At 41.3% G+C, this 21348-nt stretch overlaps 1 protein-coding gene across 1 annotated transcript in view; it reads right to left on the reverse strand.

Annotated features, from left to right (window-relative positions):
- LOC126068279 (collagen alpha-5(VI) chain-like) overlaps nucleotides 1–21348 on the reverse strand; it is a 122277-nt gene that overhangs the window by 46718 nt on the left and 54211 nt on the right. The window contains exons 23-31 of the mRNA XM_049870732.1: nucleotides 20615–20677; nucleotides 19525–19587; nucleotides 17733–17795; nucleotides 15972–16022; nucleotides 15848–15883; nucleotides 10621–10683; nucleotides 9543–9605; nucleotides 4051–4086; nucleotides 3882–3918 (exon numbers count right to left, since the gene is read on the reverse strand). Of these exons, the coding sequence (XP_049726689.1) occupies nucleotides 3882–3918; nucleotides 4051–4086; nucleotides 9543–9605; nucleotides 10621–10683; nucleotides 15848–15883; nucleotides 15972–16022; nucleotides 17733–17795; nucleotides 19525–19587; nucleotides 20615–20677 (475 nt within the window). The remainder of the gene's footprint in view (nucleotides 1–3881; nucleotides 3919–4050; nucleotides 4087–9542; nucleotides 9606–10620; nucleotides 10684–15847; nucleotides 15884–15971; nucleotides 16023–17732; nucleotides 17796–19524; nucleotides 19588–20614; nucleotides 20678–21348) is intronic.

The raw sequence follows: 21348 nt of genomic DNA on the forward strand, positions 1-21348 counted from the left end.
AATATGGGGTCTTATTTTCTTCCCTAACGAACACCTTGGAAATCTCTATTTTCTTGCAAAACCATGAGGATTTCCAAATGAACTTTATCTCTGCTGCAAAATACAGCTTCTCTGTTGAGTGATCTCCAGACCCACACAGGAGGGAAAAGCCCCCAAGGGTTCCTCCTGGGCAAAATAGCATATGGTTTCTCTAAGTGATTTACTCAAAGCCTGAGACTAATCAGAGGAGAAATGTTAGTAAATTTTTGAGAAGGCACAGGCCTGACAATTTCTGTGTTCATTTTACTCAATTCCTAGGAAACAAATGAGCCACTCCAATATAATAAAAGCTTTTCTTAGCGCTGGCAACAAACTGGCCTTCCAGCCTGCAGTGAACGCTTCCCTCTCAGCAAATCTTTTGTTTGATTTAATCCTGTGGCTGGGACTCCCTGGGTGGTGCGAACAGTTAACGTGCTTGGTTGCTAACCAAAAGCTTGGTGGTTCGAGTCCACCCAGAGGTGCCTTGGGAGAAAGGCCTTGGCGATCTACTTCCAAAAAATTAGGTATTGAAAACCCTGTGGAGCACAGTTCTACCCTGACATAGCTAGGTCTCTATGAGTCAGAACCAACTGGATGGTGACCGCTTTTTTAATCCTGTGGCCACTGAGATGCTAACTGTCAGCAGAGGCCCACAGAGCTCACTGCCTCCTCTGCATCGCAAGGCCCTTTACCCTGGCTGAGACTTCTCATTTGCTGAACTCCAAATCAGCTCTGAGGTTAGAAGCACAGGCTCTGGAAGTACACACACCCGTCTGGGTTTGAGTGTGGCAAAACTGAAGTGTCCTTGGGTGTATCCCTTGACCTCTTTTAGTATGTGTGTGTGTGTGTGTGTGTGTGTGTTTTCCTTGACTTTATTTTTTCTAAAAATCCTCTAACTCACGCCTCTCCCTCCAAAATTATAGCCCATCAGGCCCTCCTTTTTCATTCTCGATCACCCCCTTTCTGGCCCCATTCCTCTTTAAAAGATTTTCTTATTTTATTCATGGAGGAGCATCCCAGCCACCAGCTCAGGACACAGACTCTCATCTCTGTGGCAGAGAGCTGCCGCAGACCTGAAGCACTAACAACAGTAGACCAGGAGTCCAAGCTCACCAACCTCATTTATAAAGTGAGGTTGTCTGAATTAGTTTTAAAAGCCTGTCACCCAAATCCTGATCTCTGTTTTAAGGTCAGGTCTGGAATTCCATGCTGTCCAATCAGCATCAAGTCCTGTTATAGAACCCACCCACTCTCCCCCCCACCCCCTTAATTTCCTGGGTAACTCTTCATTCAGTGTTGGAAAACAACTCCCTCAAAATCCCAAACCCTCCAAGGGCCGATCCTTACCTCCCCAGTCCCTTCCATCTACCTTCTATCTTCCCTGAGAAGACATCAGTGGTTTCTGTGAGAAGGCTGGCAACGCTGTGAGGGGCTTTGATCATCACACTTATCTCCCCTACCATGGCTCTCCCCTGTCTCCTCTCCCTGTGGTCCCAGTCCCTTGGCTCCCTCCTCGTGGGTACTGAAGAGCCTTTTTACCGCTCAAGCAATGTCCTTCACACATATTCTCTCCCTCTGAAGCTTCTCTCCATTGGCTTCTTCTTGTTTCCTTTCCAGTTGCCCACATTTAGCAGGACCTTCCCATCTCTGGGCTGCCATTTTTCTGCACTCTGGCCCTATTCCATTTGTCAAGGCATCTTTCTGGGTACAGCCCTTGAGTTTCTGACCCTCTAATTTGACACCCTTAGGAACCTCATCCACCCAGTGGTTTTAAAAACCATGATCGCTTGTGTGACTTCAGGGATAGATTACCCAATAAGCAAGGTACCCACGGGCTTAATTGTGCTTACTTACTAATCCTTAGTGCATCATTTCACCAAAGATGTGGTGAAACCCATGTGAAATTGTGCACTACGGATTAGTAAGTAAACACAATTAAACCTTGCTTAAAAAACCTTGCTTACTGGTTAATCAACCCCTGAGTGATTTGGACATCTGAGTCTCCTTCCCTGACTCTGTACGTTTATTAAAAAACCAAACCATTTGCCACTGAGTCATTCTGACTCACAGTGAACCTATAAGTTCCACAGTAGAACTGGGTTTAATGGCTGATTGTTTGGAAACAGCCAGGCCCTTCTTTAGAGGTGCCTTGGGGTACAGTCAAACCTCCAACCTTTCCGTTAGTAGCTGAGCACTTAACCGTTCCCACCACCCAGGGACTCCTGTACTTTTATTATTGCCCCATTTAATTACCTACTGTTGGTCATTTTAATTTAGGGCCCATCCAACTGTTGGCTGCCTCTAAAATGTTTAAACTCATCTTTTCCTACCAAGTGATTCTTGCCAATTCTTTCTCTGCCTGCTCATCCACAGTGATGCTAAGCCTCTCCCCCTCTAGCCTTACGTTATTGTAAATTGATTTTTTATTGTCATTTCCTTGCTGTACACTTGTACACACTACATCTTTATCTAGTCTCCTTCAGTAAAGTTTCTTGGATTTTCCCCCTATTATACTCTTCTGAGCTCACGATTGTATAAGCATTGTATTAATGTCATGGCAACATAAGAAGACAAATCACCTAAAATTCTACCACCCTAATACAACAAAATTTTATATTTTTTCCACTTTTCCTTCTAGTATTGATTCCTCTGTATACATATATTTACCTAAATGTAATCATACTAGGATTCAATTTAATTTTCTGCTTTTTAATGCCAATATCTTTCCATATTCTGATTGAATCTTCATAGAAACCACATCGGCTTAATGCTTCATCAAGAAGATGACACACCATAGCCTAATTATTCTACAATTGTAAATAATCTAAATGTCTAGCCATTTGGTTCTAATGAACAGTACTTCAATAAACATCTTTACAGGTAAGTTTTTCCTTCTTTTGCATTATTTCCTTAGGATACATTTTCAGAAATGAAATCACTGTGCCTTTACTACCTCATCTCTCCCCTTCTTCATAACCAAATGCGTCTCTATTTACCTCTTGCTTTATTCCTTTGCTGAAAGTATTTTCTTGTTGCTCCCCCATAACTTTCCCATCACCAGACTCAATTATCTCCCTCCAAGCAGCCACCTTTAGTTCCCTGGGTGGCACAAAGATTTGCACTCAGCTACTAACCCAAAGGTTGGAGGTTTGAACCCACCCAGCAGTGTCATGGAAGAAAAGCCTGGCAATCTGTCTCCATAAGATTACAGTCAAGAAAACCCTATGGAGCAGTTATACCCTGTAACACATGGGGTCGCCATGAGTTGGAATTGACTCGACAGCAACGAGTTTGTTTTTTGTGTGTTTTGTTTTAAGCAGCTTTCCTTAACCAGCTAACTAATTACCAAACAACCCTAAGCCCCCATGTTCATGCATTTACCTTCATGGCCATTGCTGTCGAGTTAGTTCTGACTCAGCGATTCTATAGGACAGAGTAGAACTGCCCCACAGGGTTTCCAAGGAGCAGCTGGTGGATTCAAACTGCCGATTCGGTTAGCAGCTGAACACTTAACCACTGTGCCACCAGGGCTCCAGTTGTTACATTAGTGTGAGCTAATCCACACATGCACCTTTGGAGTTGGTCTCTAACTGATTGGCATATGCATGGTTTCTCTCCCCGTGTGAATCACACTTCTTGAACAAACGTACATATCTTTTATTTTCCATATATCTCTTTTTCTCCCATCTTTGATGTGAGATCTTCCTGTAGAATCTCTCAAGACAAGCCTGTTGCAGAGGCCCAAAGCCTTCCCCACCAGTAAACTCAGCCTGCTGATTCTGCATGCCCACACCGGAGTCTATCCTAAACTCCCTCACCCATCGCGGATGCCCTTGTTCTGTGACACTCAGACAGATACTCACCACTGCGCGCCCGCAGGAATTTGATCAGATCACACTGCTGTAAATTAAAAAAAGACAGAGAAGAGACATGAACACAGAGACCTCTGAGTGGCCTTGTTTATTTCCCAGAGAACTGGTGGGTTTGCCATAGTGAATAAGGTGATTAAAAAAAAAAAAAAGTGATACCTACAGAAAATTCCGGCTGCCCAGCCGCGCCTTTAGCGCCCTAGGAAAACAAAAACAGAGCAAGTTATTGATATGTAAACCCGAGTCTTTAGTGTCAAAACAAAAGAAAACAAAACACTTTAACTCTTAAAAGCTCCCATAGAGGGTTACTGTATTTTACAGTATTCCCGAACCCAGTTTATAATGCACTTGTCCCATTCACATTAAGAGTGTAAACTTTTTTGTTTTAGCATTAGGTCAATTAAGCTAATGTCTGCTCAGAGGGAACTGAATTATTTTTCTAAGGTGAGGTGAGATAAAGAAGCAAAAACTATTTCTTAGAGATATTTTGACCAAAGATGCAATACTTAGAAGGAGGCATTTCTCATTTAAAAAGCCAAAACCTGTTGCCATCAAGTCAGTTCTGACTCATGTTGTTGTTAGGTGCCGTCGAGTCGGTTCCAACTCATAGTGACCCTATGCACAACAGAACGAAACACTGCCCCGTCCTGCGCCACCCGGTCCTGCGCCACCATCGTTGTTATGCTTGCGCTCCTTGTTGCAGCCACTGTGTCAATCCACCTCGTTGAGGGTCTTCCTCTTTTCCACTGACCCTGTACTCTGCCAAGCATCATGTCCTTCCCCAGGGACTGATCCCTCCTGACAACTTCTGACTCACAGCGGCCCTATAGGACAGAGTAGGACTGCCCCATCGGGTTTCCAACGAGAGTCTGGTGGATTTGAACTGTCGACCTTTTGGTTAGCAGCCATAGCACTTAACCACTACACCACCAAGGTTTCCCATTTCTCATAAGAAAGCTTAAAATCTTAGACTGTGAACAGCAAACTTTCCAAAGAATGGCACTAAGGAGGGGGCTTTATTGGAAATTCAGAGGTTCAGCATATTACATATCAAGGAATTTAAAATGCAGGAGATAAGATACAAACGTCCACACATACGAAAGACACAAAGACAATTACACAGAAAAATGGACATGACACCAAAGAACAGCATGTACATTAAGCTCATAAATGCCCAAGAGGTTATGGAGTAAAAACTAAAATCAAACTCATTGCCCTCAAGTTGGTTCTGACTCACAGCGACCCTATAGGACAGAGTAGAACTGCCCCACAGAGTTTCCAAGGAGTGCCTGGTGGATTTGAACTGCTGACCTTTTGGTTAGCAGATGTACTTCTTAAAGACTATGCCACAAGGGTTTCCTTATGGAGTAAAGGAATACAAATAACTGGATGAGATAAATTAGAAAAGGCTTTCTAAAACAAGTCAGTTCTTTTTTCTCGATAACTTTCGTTTTTCTTGTGTCCTTTTCTTACTTCCTTTTATCAGGATCAGGCTTCTTGTAGGCAATGGTTCTTAATGTGGTTGTTGCAATGAATTAAATTGTATTGTGTTGGAATCCTAAGCCTTATACCTGTGGATATACAGTTTGGAAATACAGTTTCCTATATTATGTTAATAAGATCATTTCTGAGTACAGTGGGTTCTAAATCTAATCACTTGAGTTATAAAAAAAAGAGCATATTAGTTAGACTGATAAAGGGTTAACCTAACCACAGCAGGCCATAACCACAAAAGGCCAACTTGTTTGTTAGAATCTGAAAAGCTTAAAACAATAGGAAATGACATCAAAGGAGTAGGACAGAGTGCTCTAACCAGTTCAATGGACAGTGGACCTGTGTACCAAAACTAAATAACAACTTACGCCAGGAAGCAAGTTAAAGATCTACCCAATATCACATGCAGCCCACATAACAAATAAAAAACAACCATCCTATGACAGACCCGGGACCCTTGAGCCAAGAGACCAAATTTTTAGAAAAGAAAAACAAGTTCACCCAAACATGATCTTAGTTCTTTGTCTTTACTTTGACCAATCATAGTCTGTAAGTAATTTACTCATAAGTACACGTGCCAGTGATTGTCAAGGGCATGTTTGAAAGACGCCTACTCATAATGAATTACCACCTCTCAAAATTGTATAAAAAGCACTTATAGATTGTGCTTCTTTGGATTTTGGTCTGTTTATAGCCTGAGTGCTTGCAGCCAATTTCCCACTTTCGTTTTCTGATATGTCGCAATAAAAATCTCTTTGTTGCAGAAGGCTTCGGTGAAAGCCGTTTCACTACAACAAGACACAGAGACACACACGTGCACACACACACACACACACACACACACACACAGGGAAAGACAGACACTATGTGAGGATTGCCCACAAGCCAAGGAAACAAAGAAGCCAGCGATTACCCACAAGGAAGGAATCGACACAGTGGAGACGTGGATTTGAACTTTTAGCCTCCAGAACTGTGAGAAAAGAAATGTCTGTTCTTTAAAGCCAACTACTTGCGGTATTTGTGTTATGGCAGCATTAGGGAACAGAAACAGTGGTATACATAGACCCTTTTAGGGAACTAACAAAAGAATGTTCGCTTCAGAAAAATGCTATTACATAGCTCATACTCAGACATGTTTTAACAGACAATTTCACTGACTCCTAGAAGCTCAACCATGGATGTCAGCTAAACAACCTCTGTTCTCCAACTTTATATGGAAAGGAAAGAGGCCCTGGATAAATTAAAAGCATTACTATAGAAGAAGAAAGGAGGGGGAATGAAGGAGTATCACTAACTAGATAGAAGACACCTGTTAATTCTGGTGAAGGGAAAGGCAATACACAACATAGGGGAAGTCAGCACAACTTGACTAAGGCAAAGTAAGACAGTGAGAGGCACGCAAGGATAAAGGGCAGCTACAGTAAATACTATAAAATTTCTGCAACAATAATAACAAACTGTAATTTACTACTTGATAAATAGGTAGGTATGTACGCTAAATAGGTGTGGGATATTGTACAGGAGTATACCGGCATGCATATATAGGTATGGTTGTGGATATATCTACATACATAGTTATATGTGCTACATGTATATTTATATATATAATAGAGCACACGGGGGCACAGTTACGGGAACTTCTTAGACATAACCAAACACCTCATGGGAGAGAGATACTGGGATTGAAGGCTAAGGGTCACAGTCTCAGGAGATATCTGGGTCAACTGGCATAACCAAGTTCATAAATATAATGTTCTACATCCTACTGTGGTGAGCGGTGTCTGGGGTCTTAAAAGTTTGCGAGCAGCCACCTTAGATACGACTATTGATCTCTTCCCATCCGAAGCAAAGGAGAGTGAAGAAAACCAGACTCAATGAAATAATTAGTCCATAGGACTAACTGCCCACGTGAACTACAGCCTCCACTAGGCTGAGACCAGAAGAACCAGGCGGTGCCCAACTACCACTACCAACCCCTCTGACCAGGAACACAACAGAAGGTCCCAGTTAGAGTGGGAAAAAAATGTAGAGCAAAATTGAACTTTATAAATAAGACCAAGGCTTCCTGGTCTGGTAGAGACTGAAGGAACTAGTGAGACAATAGCCCTAAGATACCCTTCTAACATGGAACTGAAGCCACTCCCTGATATCACCTTTCAGCCAAATAATAGAGAGGCCTATAAATAAACAACACCCATGAGGAAAGTGCTCCTTAGAACAATCAACTATACAAAACCCAAAGGGTGGAAAAGGGGAGAGAGCTGACACACTGCAAGGATTGCAAAAACAAAACAAAAAACCTCTCTTCTAAATGAAAACTGAGTCATCCATCCATCATCCATCCATCCATCCATGCATCCAACCATCCATCCATCCATCCATCCATCCATCCATCCATCCATCCATCCATCCATCCATCCATCATCCACCCATCCATCCATCCATCCATCCATCCATCCATCCATCCATCCATCCATCCATCCATCCATCCATCCATCCATCCACCTATCCACCCATCATCCATCATCCATCCATCCATCCATCCATCCATCCATCCATCCATCCATCCATCCATCCATCCATCCAATTACCCATTCATCCAATCAACATCTAAGTGTCTGCTGAATGCTTGGGTGGCCTATAAAATGGTTATTCAGGATTACCTGTGTGCTGATAATGTTAACCAGAACTGTTGTGGCATTCATGATTCTACCCATTGGGTGCATCATTCTTTTCTGCATCTCAGTAAAACAGAGTCTTATGCTTCCTTTTACAAGTTATGGCAGAAAATAGAAAAGCCTGCAGAGCCACTTAAATAGAGATGGGAAAAGTTTTCTGGCTAAGAAATAAAATAAGCAGCACACATTTTACAGAGGATCAGAACCTTGGAGGAATATGTTCTGAAAGACAATGCCTTGAGCAAGTTATTAAGCAAAGGCTCAAGGGCCCGAGACAAAGAAGCCACTTCCCGGTCTTGATCAGCAGGGGCCAGGCACAAGACCAGGATAATGTGCGAGCTAAAAACAGGAGCTCCAGAATCTGGACAGGAGATAAATCGAGGCTGGACAAAATTAGCCCAGATACTACATTCTCATTCACACGTTTAATGACGTTCATCAGTTCCTCAATGAGAAAGAAGAAAAGGTTATCTCAGGGTATTCTTTATGGTTAGTTGATTCTGAGGTAGATTTAGTCATCCACAAAACCATCCATGTTTTTTGTTTTCTCTATAAAGTCCCAGGATGAAGTTCTCCTCCAGATAGTAAGAACGTCTTCCAATGCACAAGGCACAAAACAAGATAACGGTTTTTCTATTGCTTATGCAAGGCTGCCTTGGGCTTCCTACACAAAACACTGGTGCTGGCAGCATTTAGTTCTTACCTGGATATGCTCATTAGGGGAGACAGACATGTAAATAAATCATTATAACAATGTGAGAAGTACTAAAATAGAGATATGGAAATTTCATCAGTGGGAGGCAGCCCTGACTCTGCCTGGGAACACTTCCAGGGGATATAACATTTCTTTTGTAATGAAATCATACTGGGAAGTTGTGGTTATATTTCCAGATCTCTCTAGAGTCTCAATTTTGTGGATAGGAAGGGAATAATAGCGGCCTAACATTTTGGAGAACCCTATCAACTTGTCTGCCATGATGGAACTTAGCCTTAACACCTTTCGGACGCTTATGCAGTTCCATCCCTCTTTTAAGAACTACCATAATAAATGACAGTGACAGCTAATATTTGCATTGCACTTGATAGTTTACAAGGAGTGTTCACATTTGATTATCTTATCCTCACAGCTTCCCCTGGAGCTGGTTAAAAAAAAAAAAAAAAAAAAAAAACTCACCATCGAGTTGATTCCGACTCATGGCAATGCTATAGGACAGGGTACAACTGCCCCATAGAGTTTCCAAGGCTGTAAATCTTAACGGAAGCAGACTGCTATAAAGGGGCTGGTGGGTTTGAACTGCTGACATTTCAGTTAGCAGCCAAGTGCTTAACCACTGTGCTGCCAGTGACTAGCCTAAGGGCATACTTCTGGTAAGAAACTGCGCTTGGACTTGAACCCAATCCTTCTGACTTGAAATTCTGTGCCCTTTCTATTGAACATCCTAGAAACCATTAAACACTACTTAGTTCTCATGGGCATACTTACTCTCCGTCCAGGAAGGCCTTGGGATCCTGGAGATCCCGTTTCACCTTTCAAGCCTACAGTGAGCTACAGATAGGAAAATGCGTTAATCACCACATCTTCTATCCAGGGGAACTATCACAGTTTTAACGAAACTTAAAAAAAAAAAAATAAAGAGACTATTCATTCAAGTCAGGTAAACTGGTTACTTGTAATATATATCAGCCATTCTTAATCCTTGGTAAACATCCATTTCCCTCTTAGCCTCTTTATTAGTGACAGACTTTGCTCTGGCACTAAGTTTGCATTTAAACTTAAATTAGTCATAAACTGGGATTGGAGCTAATGGGCAAAGCTAATATACTAGGGCACACAGAGATCTTAACAACAAAAACAACAACAACAACCCTTCCCATTTGGAAAAGATAAAATAAGGAAGATGATTCCCTATACACATAAGAAGACATGGGTGGGCTATGTCATTCCCATACCTCAAGGTGATGGGTATGGGTGCGAAAGAAATTTACCCAGCCAGATGGAAAGTATTTGTTGAATTGATTCTCTTTCACGCTGATAATGGCCACTGATACTGTGCTCAAACTTTAAAATGAATGGCTGCTTCTCTGAGCATCCTGTTTTTTAAGTACTCATAATATCCTACTCTGCAATTTGCTAATTAGAAGTTCTCAACAGCCTTCCTTAATGGAGTCATCAAAGAACTCTCAGAGACACAGTGGAATGATGGCAGCTTTATTTTCATTCACAGGGTTACTATTCTGGGCTTTAATATGTGCCTTAGAAAAGACTGGAAGTCACTGACATTTCTTGGAACCACCAGTCATCATCTTGTAAATCTTTAAAATAGTTCAGATTCATGGAACCTCAGACATTTAGAGCTGAAAATGACCTTAGGTGTCACTTAGTTCAACTCTCATGTCACAGAAATCAAGACCCTGAAAAGGTACGTTGAAGGTCACAGAGCTAGCAAGTGAGATTTCAGATGCCCTTGGGTTGGATCAATAACCCATATTTCTTATTACAACATCAACGTCAGAGTCTTCCAAAGAAACGTTTATTACTCCTGGAATTATGGGTCACTTACTGTTAGTCCCCTGAATCCTTTGGGTCCGGGACCCCCAGATATTCCAGGATTGCCAACATCACCCTGAAGATTCAGAGAGAAGAAATCAAGATGACAAAATATTTGCTATGAAAATATCTTGATATTATGAAAAAATGATCTCCAAAATCAAAACCTAATTAATCTTACAACAAATATACTACACGTTAACGAAGGTCAGTACAACACTTTCTCTTGTCATTTGGAACTAAGCCATTAATACACTTAGATATTTTCTAATAATACAAATATTTATGCATAAATTATCAGTGAAATCGCTATCCAATCAGTCACCAAGAATATTCAAAGAAAAATGCCTAAAAATCAAGGAAAACATATAGAGCACTGATTACATAAAACACTAAATAATGAATTACTTCCTAAAGTCATAAATAATTTCTGAAAAAGCTGAAGTTTAAAAAAAAAACTTACTCTGATTTTGGTGAGGAACTTGTTTTCGTAGTTACTTATTAATATGCTAATTATGCCTTTTTCAGTAAATTGAAATATGCTAATTTCCTCCCTTTATCAGTAAATTAGAAAATTATTTTCTCAAATAAGAATGCTTGCCCTAACATTTATTTGTATAGTAACTGCCTGTCCCCTTCTCTACCCAAGGAAATAAACTCTGCCTTGGTGATTCATCAATTACAAACACTGTTTTAAAAAGGATTAGAAAATTGGCTGTTTTCATATAGTTGATTTGATTTGATTAATTAGGCATTCCACTTTTTTTTTTAAACCATTTTTCAGATTTTAATTTGAGCATTAATTATATGGAGTACACTGTTCTAGACACTTTCTCAAAAAGGAGATCTTATACAGAATCCCAGTGTCTAAAACAGAGATAACATGAGCAGCTCTGGTTGAAATGAAGGGCACATCTGGTTCCAGAGCATGGAGCTAGATTCCAGTCTGGTAGCCAATGAGGAATTCTGGAAGATGTTTGATGAAGAGAGTAACACAATCAGGGCTATGCTTGGGGAAAAAAATAAAGTGACTGCGGTGTTTGGGACTAGCTGAAGCAGAGACAAGATGGAAGTGGAAAACCGATGAGAAGAATATTGTTATCATTCAGGTAAGAGAAAGTGAAGGTCACAATAATGAAGGAAAGATAGCGGTAGCTGGAGCCAAGAGTATTGAATGAAATTACCAAGGCGGAGAGAACAAGAAGACGACCAAGAACTAAACTTGAGAGGATACCTGGAGATAGGAAGAGGAAGAGAAGACCTAGTGTGTCGACAGAGAGAAAGACAAAGGGAGAAATATGCCATGTAGGCAAAGGGAGGAGTGAATTTAAGACAGATGACTAAGTACAGTCCTTCAGGGAGATTGAGGATTGAGGATGTCGAAAATTGAACTAACTAGATAGCAGACAAGAATCATCTTAGGTGAAGGGAAGGACAACACACAATACAGGGGAAGTCAGCACAACTGGGCCAAAGCAAAAGCTAAGAAGTTTCCTGAACATGACCAAACACTTCGAGGGACAGATTAGCTGGGGCTGGGACCTGGAGATCATAGTTTCAGAGAACATCTAAGTCAACTGGCATAATAGAGTTTATTAAGAAAACGTTCTGCATCCCACTTTAGTGAGTGGTATCTGGGGTCTTAAAAGCTTGCGAGCGGCCATCTAAGATGCATCAATTGGTCCCAACCCACCTGGAGCAAAGGAGAATGAAGAACACCAAAGATGCAAGGAAAATATGAGCCCAAGAGACAAAAGGGCCACATAAAGCAGAGACTCCATTAGCCTGAGACCAGAAGAACTAGATGGTGCCTGGCTACCACCAATGACTGTCTGGCAGGGAACACAACAGAGAGTCCCGGATGGAGCGGGAGAAAAGTGGGGAGCAGAACTCAAATTCATGTAAAAAGAACAGACTTAATGGTCTGACAGAGACTGCAGGAACCCCCGAAACAATGGCCCCCAGGTGCTCTGTTAATCCAGAACTAAAACCATTCCCTAAGCCCACTCTTCAGACAAAGATGAGACTGGAATATAAAACATAAAATAATACTCATGAAAAGTGCTTTTAGTTCAACCAAATACACATGACCGAACGGGCAGCTCCTGTCCGGAGGCAGCATGAGAAGGCAGGAAGGGACAGAAACTGGTTGAATGGACACAGGAAACCCGAGGTGGAAAGGGGGAGTGTGCTATCACATTTTAGGGATTGCAGCTAATATCACATAACAATATGTGTATAAATTTTTGTATGAGAATTTAACTTGAGCTGTAAACTTTCACTTAAATCACAATTAAAAAAAAAATTTGGAAAATTCTATTGTAAAAACTGAGTGCCCTGGAATTGACATCAAGGATGTAGCTGCCCTGAGGAAGAAATTTTAAATTTAATGTTGTCCAGGTGAATAGTTTAGGTGCTGGGAGGCATACTTCTTCATCATATTTGGGAGAGAAGAAAGAATATACAAAGTTTTGGAATGAAGAGAAAGAGGACAGCATTTGTGTCAGGTGGCTTCCATCTTTCCCAACAACACTATTATATCCTCCCACTAATGGCACAAGCAAAGTTCGGTGACCAAGTTTGTCAAAAATACCTCAAGTATAGTTTATTCATATTTAAAACATTCAGAGAGTTGGGAATGAAAAGAGAAGAGGCACACAATACAATTTTTTTTAGCCCTAAAGTATTTGTGACCCCAGTTGACTCAGTCCCACTTTGAACTGGAAGTAGGAGGTACAGTAAAAGGTATCAAGGAGTCCGGTTTCTCATATCACATGTTTGGTTAAGTTACTTTGGAAGACTGTGACTCCTTCACAAGCTGACTGCTTCATCATCAGTGGTCTTTAGAAAAGATGACTATTTCATTTTTAAAGAGCAGAACCAGGAGAACCATCCATTTAGACAGAACCATCCATTTAGACGAAAGCATCTCCGCTAGATGATTTACTTTTTGAGGGCATAAATTACATCTTAGTACTCTTTGGGTCTCCTTGCTCATAGTATGCACCATAATGTTAGTTGGATAAACGGATGGATGAATTAACATAATATGCTCCATCATCATTTCTTCAACTCATTCACTCATTGATTATTTAGCCAAAAACATTAATTATTAAAAGAAACTTCTTTTTAACCCCCCATGTGGGGACGAGCAATTTTTAATGATTTTTAACCTTGGGATGTTCTCTTTGTCACTTCTTATTCAGTGATCCAAATCTGACCAAACCATATAGTGTCCCAATTGTATTGACCAATGAGTTCTGCTCTCACCATTTCTCTGTTGGGCTGGACACAAAATTAGACAGGTGAATGAGGACACTGAGGATATACTTCCCAGGCACTCACAGTATAGTGGGGGATCGTGGTGGTAAATGCCATTGGAGGGCCAAGGAGGAGCTCTCAGTCTTATCTGAGGATGCAGGGTACCTCCTGGGAGAGATGAACGCTAAGCTGAGACTCGAAAAATGAGTAGGAGCTAGTGAGAGAAGGTGGGAAGGAGGAAGGCAGTGATTCAGGTAGAGAAAGTGCAAAAGCCAAGGCCCAGAAGTACACTGTGAGCACAGAAATACACTTTGATTTTGTTAGAGTACAAAGCCCAAGGCTGCAAGGGAGATGAAGGTGGAGAGTGAGTAACAGCCATGTTGTGGAAGGTGTTCTGGGTCATGTAAAGGGTTTGAACTTGACCTTGAGATCACAATGTGGACCATTTGGAGGCTGTTGCTGTAGCTCTGGCAAGTGGTTATGAACACCTATCTAGGACAAAACCTGTACAATTCCAACAATAAAACCATCAAAGAAAAACACAAATCACAATTAAAAAAAAAATTACATATAAAAAATCCCCAGAAATTTGGTCCCACAAGTAGGTATGATCTATTTTTTTTTTTTTTAATTTATGTCCTTGTACATCTAGGTCAATTGGCATAACAAAGTTTATTATGAAAATGTTCTGCAACCCACTTTGGTGAGTGGCGTCTGGGGTCTTAAAAGCTAGCGAGCGACTATCTAAGGTGCATCAATTTGTCCCAACCCACCTGAAGCAAAGGATAATGAAGAACACCAAAGACACAAGGAAAATATGAGCCCAAGAGACAGAAAGGGCCATGTAAACCAGAGACTCCATCAGCCTGAAACCAGAAGAACTAGATGGCTACCGCCAATGACCACCCTGACAGAGAACACGACAGAGAGTCCCTGACAGAGCAGGAGAAAAGTGGGGTGCAGAATTCAAATTCTAGTGAAAAGACCAGACTTAATGGTCTGTCTGCGACTGAAGGATCCCCGGAAAACATGGCCCCCAAACTCTCTGTTAACCCAGAACTAATACAATTTCCAAAGCCAACTCTTCAGACATAGACTGGACTATAAGACATAAAATGATACTCGCAAAGAGTGAGTTCTTAGTTCAAGTAGATACATAAGACTAAAGGTGCAGCTCCTGTCTGGAGGAGAGATGAGAAGGCAGAAAGGGACAGGGGCTGGATGAATGGACATGGGAAATCCAGGGTAGAAAAGAGGAGTGTGCTGTCACATTATAAAGAGAGCAACTAGGGTCACATAACAATGTGTGTATAAATTTTTGTATGAGAAACTAACTTGTGCTGTAAATTTTCACTTAAAACACAATAAAAAAATTTATGTCCTTGTAGCTCATGGAGCCCTGGTGGTGCAGTGGTTAAGAGCTACCGCTACTAACCAAAATTTTGCTCGGCCATTTGAATCCACCACCCGCTCATTGGAAACCCTATATATGGGGCAGTTCTACTGTGTCTTATAGGGTCGAATTGAGTCAGAACCAACTTGACAGTAACAAATTTGCTTTGGTTTTTGGTGTGTAGCTCATGGCCCATTACTTCAGATTGAGAACACTATTCCAGAGTTTTTTTCTCTTTTGATATTTCTACTACATTGATTTAATAGGTGTTACTGTACTTCCTGTTCTGGTTAAGATGAAATAACAGGGACTGGATTTACCCTCCTACCTGAAAAACCAAACAATGAGCAAAATATATGAAACAATGGCTTTCAAGACACTGAGCATCAGGCAACGAAGAACAGGCCAATCTTTTGTGATTTAAAGATTCAAAGGAATTCAGTATAGTCCTTTCCTCATGAAGCCCAGGGAAAACACCTGCCCTGCTTTTTTCTTTTAATTTCATTCAGACCAAAAGGCTTATTTCAATCCTCAAACAGAAGGTTAAAGTTACAGTCATTTCAAAAGAAAGTCATGTGCACAATACCTTCTGTCCCACATCTCCAGGGAATCCTCGTGGGCCCTATAATTCACAGCAGAAAAGACAAAGAAATCAGCACATCACTTTAGATTTGACTCATGAATTAAAATAATAATTTTTCCACGCTTACCTTTGCTCCTTTTCGTCCCACCTGACCGTAGCCTGGGATGCCATAATCTCCCTGTGAACACACCGGTTAGTTTCAATTTCCCAAAATCAAGAATTAATTGTAATTGGGAGATTATGGTGTCAGGAGGGAAGCACTGGGGCCTTCAAGGTGGTGGGGGCTTAATCAGTGAACCTGAACTCTGGGAACAGGAGAGTTACTAGGTTTTGCTGAGTTTTCCTCACTTTCTGGTAGGATTCCCTGTACCTCTTTTCCAGCTTCACTCTGCACCATTGTGGAAAGCAGAGGGACGGTCCTTCAGGACTCATGGAATCAGTGGCAGTAACTCACCTGGGAAAGTAAGAGCTTGTCCAAAGGACATGGGTAAGGAATATCCCAAATACTAATCACAAACGACCAAAGACATGTGGGAAAATGTTCATCCTCACTACTAATCAAAGGAATGCAATTTGAAATCATAATGAGATACCATTTTTTTTGGTCAATAAAATTGGAAAAGATGAAAAAAAAAAAAAGGAGACAGACAATACCCATTGTTGGTATGGATACCCTGAGTGAGCACTCTCTTGCATAACACAAAAAACCCGTTGCCATTGACTCCTAGCAACCCTACAGGACAGAGTAGAACTGCTCCATAGGGTTTCCAAGGAACGCCTGGTGGATTTGAACTGCTGGCCTTTTGGTTAGCAGCCGTAGTACTTAACCACTATGCCACCAGGGTTGCCTGCCAACATATGAATGCTTTATTTTTGGTATGAATTTTCCTAAGGGCATATTACAATAAGGCTTAAAGGCCTTAATTAAATATGTATTGATTATTTGACCTAGCTATGCTACTTCTAGAAATTTCTATGTAGAAATTAATTATGGTCTTGCCCAAAAATTTAGTTAGGTAAAAGAATGTTCATTGCTGTGCTGCTTATGACAGTGAAAAACTGGAAACAAAACGTCCAATAGTAAGAGACTGGTCAAATAAACTAAGGTATGTTAAAAAAAAAAAATTTTTTTTTATATATATTTGGTAGACTATTTTGAAGTTACTTAACACTAAGGGAAAAAAGTGAATGACATGGAAATATGTTCATGATACATAGCTGAGAAGGAAAAATAGAGTATATTGCAATGATCCTATTTCTGACATCTCCAGGATGCTAATGCTGAAGAGCTCAAAGTGGTGGGATTATGGGTACATTTTTCTTTTCTTCCCCCTTTCACCTCTTTTTGTGCTTAGTAAATTTTCCGCAATATCTAGGCATCACTTCTGTAATCAAATATTATTTAAAAAAAAGGATTAAGAAATTGTCCCTAGATGGGCCTCTCCTTGTTCTCTGGGCTGAGACCTTGGTATAGTTGAGCCTGTGGAACAGAATTCAGGCCTGAAAAAGAAATGCCCTGTTTCTTGGTCCTACTCCACAGTTTTCGTTGCCACCATGGAGTCTTGCAAGAAAGGGAGACAAATGGGTGGTGCTGTTTATAAACTGACGTGCAGCTACATGGCCCTACTGATGTTAAAATATTGAAATGCCCTGTTCTAAGTCATTCCTCTTTGCATCCATCCTCCCTCCCTGGCACCATTCTTTCTCCCATTGACAGCCTGGCTTTAGAATGAGTGCTGAGGGGTGAGAGAAATGCCCCCACATCCTCCCAGATGCTGAAATACCTTCAAACCCCAGATGTTGAAGCTGACAGTATCAATCCCCTTCTCTTTACCCCAGAACTGAGCGCTTGGAGCTGGGAAAGGATAAAGCTTCCCAAACATCATACCTGTTTTCCTCTCTGTCCAGTTTGCCCCACTGGCCCTGGCTCTCCAAGAATTCCCGGTTCTCCCTAGTGAGATGAGAAGAGCCTCAGATCAGTAAATCAAGACTTGGTTCCCACCCTACGAAGTTCTATCCACTAGATGAGGAGATCCAAGGCTGTCAGTGAGGGTTAGTGCTCAGTAAGGAAGGGTGGGGGAGAAACAATGATCTTCCTGAAGACAAGCAGGCCATATGTCTCGCATAGCGCCGGGATCAATTCCAGTACTGCTTTCCTGTTGCTGTACGAGGGCTAAAGAGGAAGGCAAAAAATGGGAAATTTACTCAAATGAAGTTGATTCATTTACTGATTTATTTGCCCGTTTAAAGTTACTGCTTGTCCTGGAAAATGAACAGCATTAAACATGATAAGACATGGTCCTGACCTCACCAAACGTAGTATGACTGGGAAAAGAGACAATTAGACAAGCAATTATTATACTGCGTGATGAAGTTTGGGGGGCTATGGGAGCAGAGAGATGGGCAACCTAAATTAGATTTTGTGGGCCAGAGGCTGCCTGAAGGCAAGGACCAGAGAAGCTGGGGCTTAAAAGATGAGTTGTGTGAGCTAGGGAAAGGCAAGGGAGGGGTGAGTATGAGCCAGGTAGAGGAAAGGCATTGGCGAGAAGCCAGGGCAGGTGTGTTCTATGAATTGAGAGAAGTCCAATATGTAGGGTCTCTGGGATGCCAGGCATGGAGGGTAGGAGAGAGATGAGCTGTGAAGCCATAGAAGTAAACAGGGTCAAATCACAAAGGGTCTTGTAAGCTACTTTAAAATTTGGAGATTTTCTTGAGGGCAATGGGGAAGGCAAGACCAGCTACATAATTGGTGGGGCCAAATGAAAATGTGGGGTACCTTGTTCAAAAATTATTAAAAATTTCAAGAAGGTGGAGCATTAAGCTAGGCACAGTGTCCTTCTAAGCTCAGAGCCCTGTATCACAGGCCCGTGAACCTGGCTCTGGGTGGATGGGGGAGTCACAGAAAGGTTTTAAGCAGGGGCGTGAGGCCAGTGGTTTGCTCTCTGACAATCTCCACAAGAAGCACCTCAGGTGGCAGATGGAGTTACAGAACTGCACGTGGAAAAAGAAGATTTGGGTTCTGGAGCAACTCTACCACCGAGTACATTCACGCATTCAGGAAATCAAGGGGTTGAAGAGATTTTCAGAGCTGTTTCATGAGGGACAAGATTACTGCGTCTCCTTGTAAAATGGGTGCAGTTTCATGGAGGAAGTGAACAGTTAGCAATTCTCTGTGCAATGAAGGAAGAGAACATATTAGCAGAAAGCTGGTGGCCTATTGATAGTGCCTGGATTCAATCATGTGAGGAACTGACATGAAAATCAGGAAGAGAATGGAGATACTTTGCTCTCAGTATTTTATTTTTTAATTTTATTTATTTCGTTGTTGTGGTTGAGAATATGCACAGCAAAACACACACCAATTCAACAATTTCTACACGTACAATTCAGTGACACGGATAACATTCTTCAAGTTGTGGAACCATTCTCACCCTCCTTTTCTGAGTTGTTCCTCCCCTATTAACATACACTCACTGCCCCCTAAGGTTCCTATCTAATCTTCCCAGTTGCTGTCGTCAGTTTGATCCCACATAGATAGGTCTTAAAAGAGCATAATGTTAAGGCAGACATTTTTTACTAGTTAAACTAAACTACTGTTTGGTTGTAAGAAGATTTGAGGGGATACTTTTGGTTTAAGGTTTAAAGATGATCTCGGGGCAATTGTTAGAAACAACACTTACTTTTTTGCCCCGAAGTCCGGGTTTCCCAATGCTCCCTTTGGGTCCCACTGGTCCCAGAGATCCCTTAAAGGAAAGGGGAGACACAAATGTTGATGATGCAGCAATTCTCAGAAAACTCATTAGAAACACTTCACTTTCCTTCATGGCAGTTCCAACAACCCCTTGATGCCTCCTCACAAAGAGTCCAGTCACCCAAGGGAGAGGGAGACATCTTGGCTGAAACCACTGCTCAGGTGAAGTCTCAGTTAGAGGACCAAAACGTTCATCTGCAGGGACATCGCTAGCCTGTATGGTGCCTTGGTGAGGAAAAGAAAAGGTGCCCTTTACTTGGCACACTCTATTTCTAGATGTTGGAAAGTTGTTGCAATGCTCGATATTGTTAGATACTTGCCGCCTTCTGCCAGGGCCATCCTCTGTGCCATGTGTACATACATAATGGGATGCAAGATACATTTCAAAATGAGCAGAAGTGCCTTTCACGAACATGCTAGGAGTATATCTGAGCAAATGCAGGTATCCCTTGCCTTCTGAACTCTTTACGAGTCAAAGAACTGAACAGATTCAGAAAAATTTTCATATAAATCCTTCATCCTCCAAACTCTCATTACTCACTCTCAGAAACTCAGGAACCAAACAGATTCAGATGGCTAATTTGAGATGGGAGTTTAAGAATCAACTAGATTTGAATAGCAAGGGATCTTTGTAGAATCACTTTCAAATATCTATAATCAACGGAGTTATGAGTGGTACAAATAATTTTTAAAAGTTATAAAAACCAGAATAATATATCAAATTTGGGAGGAAATGCTCATTATTCAACAATATTTGTATTCCACCAAATGCTTTTTTTTAGGCCAATGAAACGGGTCTCTGCTTCCGAGTAAAACCCAAGTGAAGGAGAAAGAAAGGTGTGTAAGCTATGTGCCAGGAATCCAAACTGGGCTAAAAACTTGCTCCCCTCCCCCGTTAATCCCAAATGAAGTAATCCATATGTGGATAATAGAAAACAAACCATATATGAAGGTATTTTTGAAGTAGGAACAAAACAAAGATTGGAGGCCATTTACCGTAGTATCTCTGAGTCCCTCACCTGAGGTCCTTTATCCCCCTGGCTTCCCTTTTCTCCTTTCTCACCAAGAATTCCATTTAGCCCCTTGAGTGGTAACAAAAGAAACATATTACATGTCAGTTGTCAATGAAAAAACTGGTTTTCTTGGTTAGTGCTTTTGAAATACCCCAATGGAAAAACAATCTAACCCCTCAGGTAACCTCTTGCTTAACTATTAAAAGACTGAAAACAAACTTTAAAGTGTGAGATTGAGCATATATTAGAAGAGGAATTGGGGGCAGATCTGACTCAGTGATACAGATCTTATTAGGGAATTCCCTACCTGGGTATATGACCTTTATCCCTCTCCATCAGGGAGGGATGACAAAGAAAGACTAAAGAGAAAAAGAAAGCCCAAAGACAAAGGAAGTAAGACATAAACAAGAATCCAATGGAGCTCTTGATGGGGTTTATCAATATGGAAAATAGAGAGCAATGTTATTTCAAGTTAGGACAAAGGGCATTTAGTAGCAGACCCCTATTGGAGGAATCAAAGCATATGTTTCTGCCATATTTACCTTCAAATCCATGGTTCTGAGATGGTTCTCTTACATAGAAGTCAAAACTAGGTGTCTCAGTAAGGTTGCTCACTACCAAAGCACCAGGCATGAAATAGGATCTGGTTGCCCAGTACAAATGGTGGCAGGAGCCAATGGACCAGGCTTGGCTAATTGCCTATACAGTACATAGGTCCTATTCTATCTAACTCATGGCTC

This window comes from Elephas maximus, chromosome 27 (genome assembly GCF_024166365.1).
Source record: "Elephas maximus indicus isolate mEleMax1 chromosome 27, mEleMax1 primary haplotype, whole genome shotgun sequence".
Taxonomy (NCBI): domain Eukaryota; kingdom Metazoa; phylum Chordata; class Mammalia; order Proboscidea; family Elephantidae; genus Elephas; species Elephas maximus.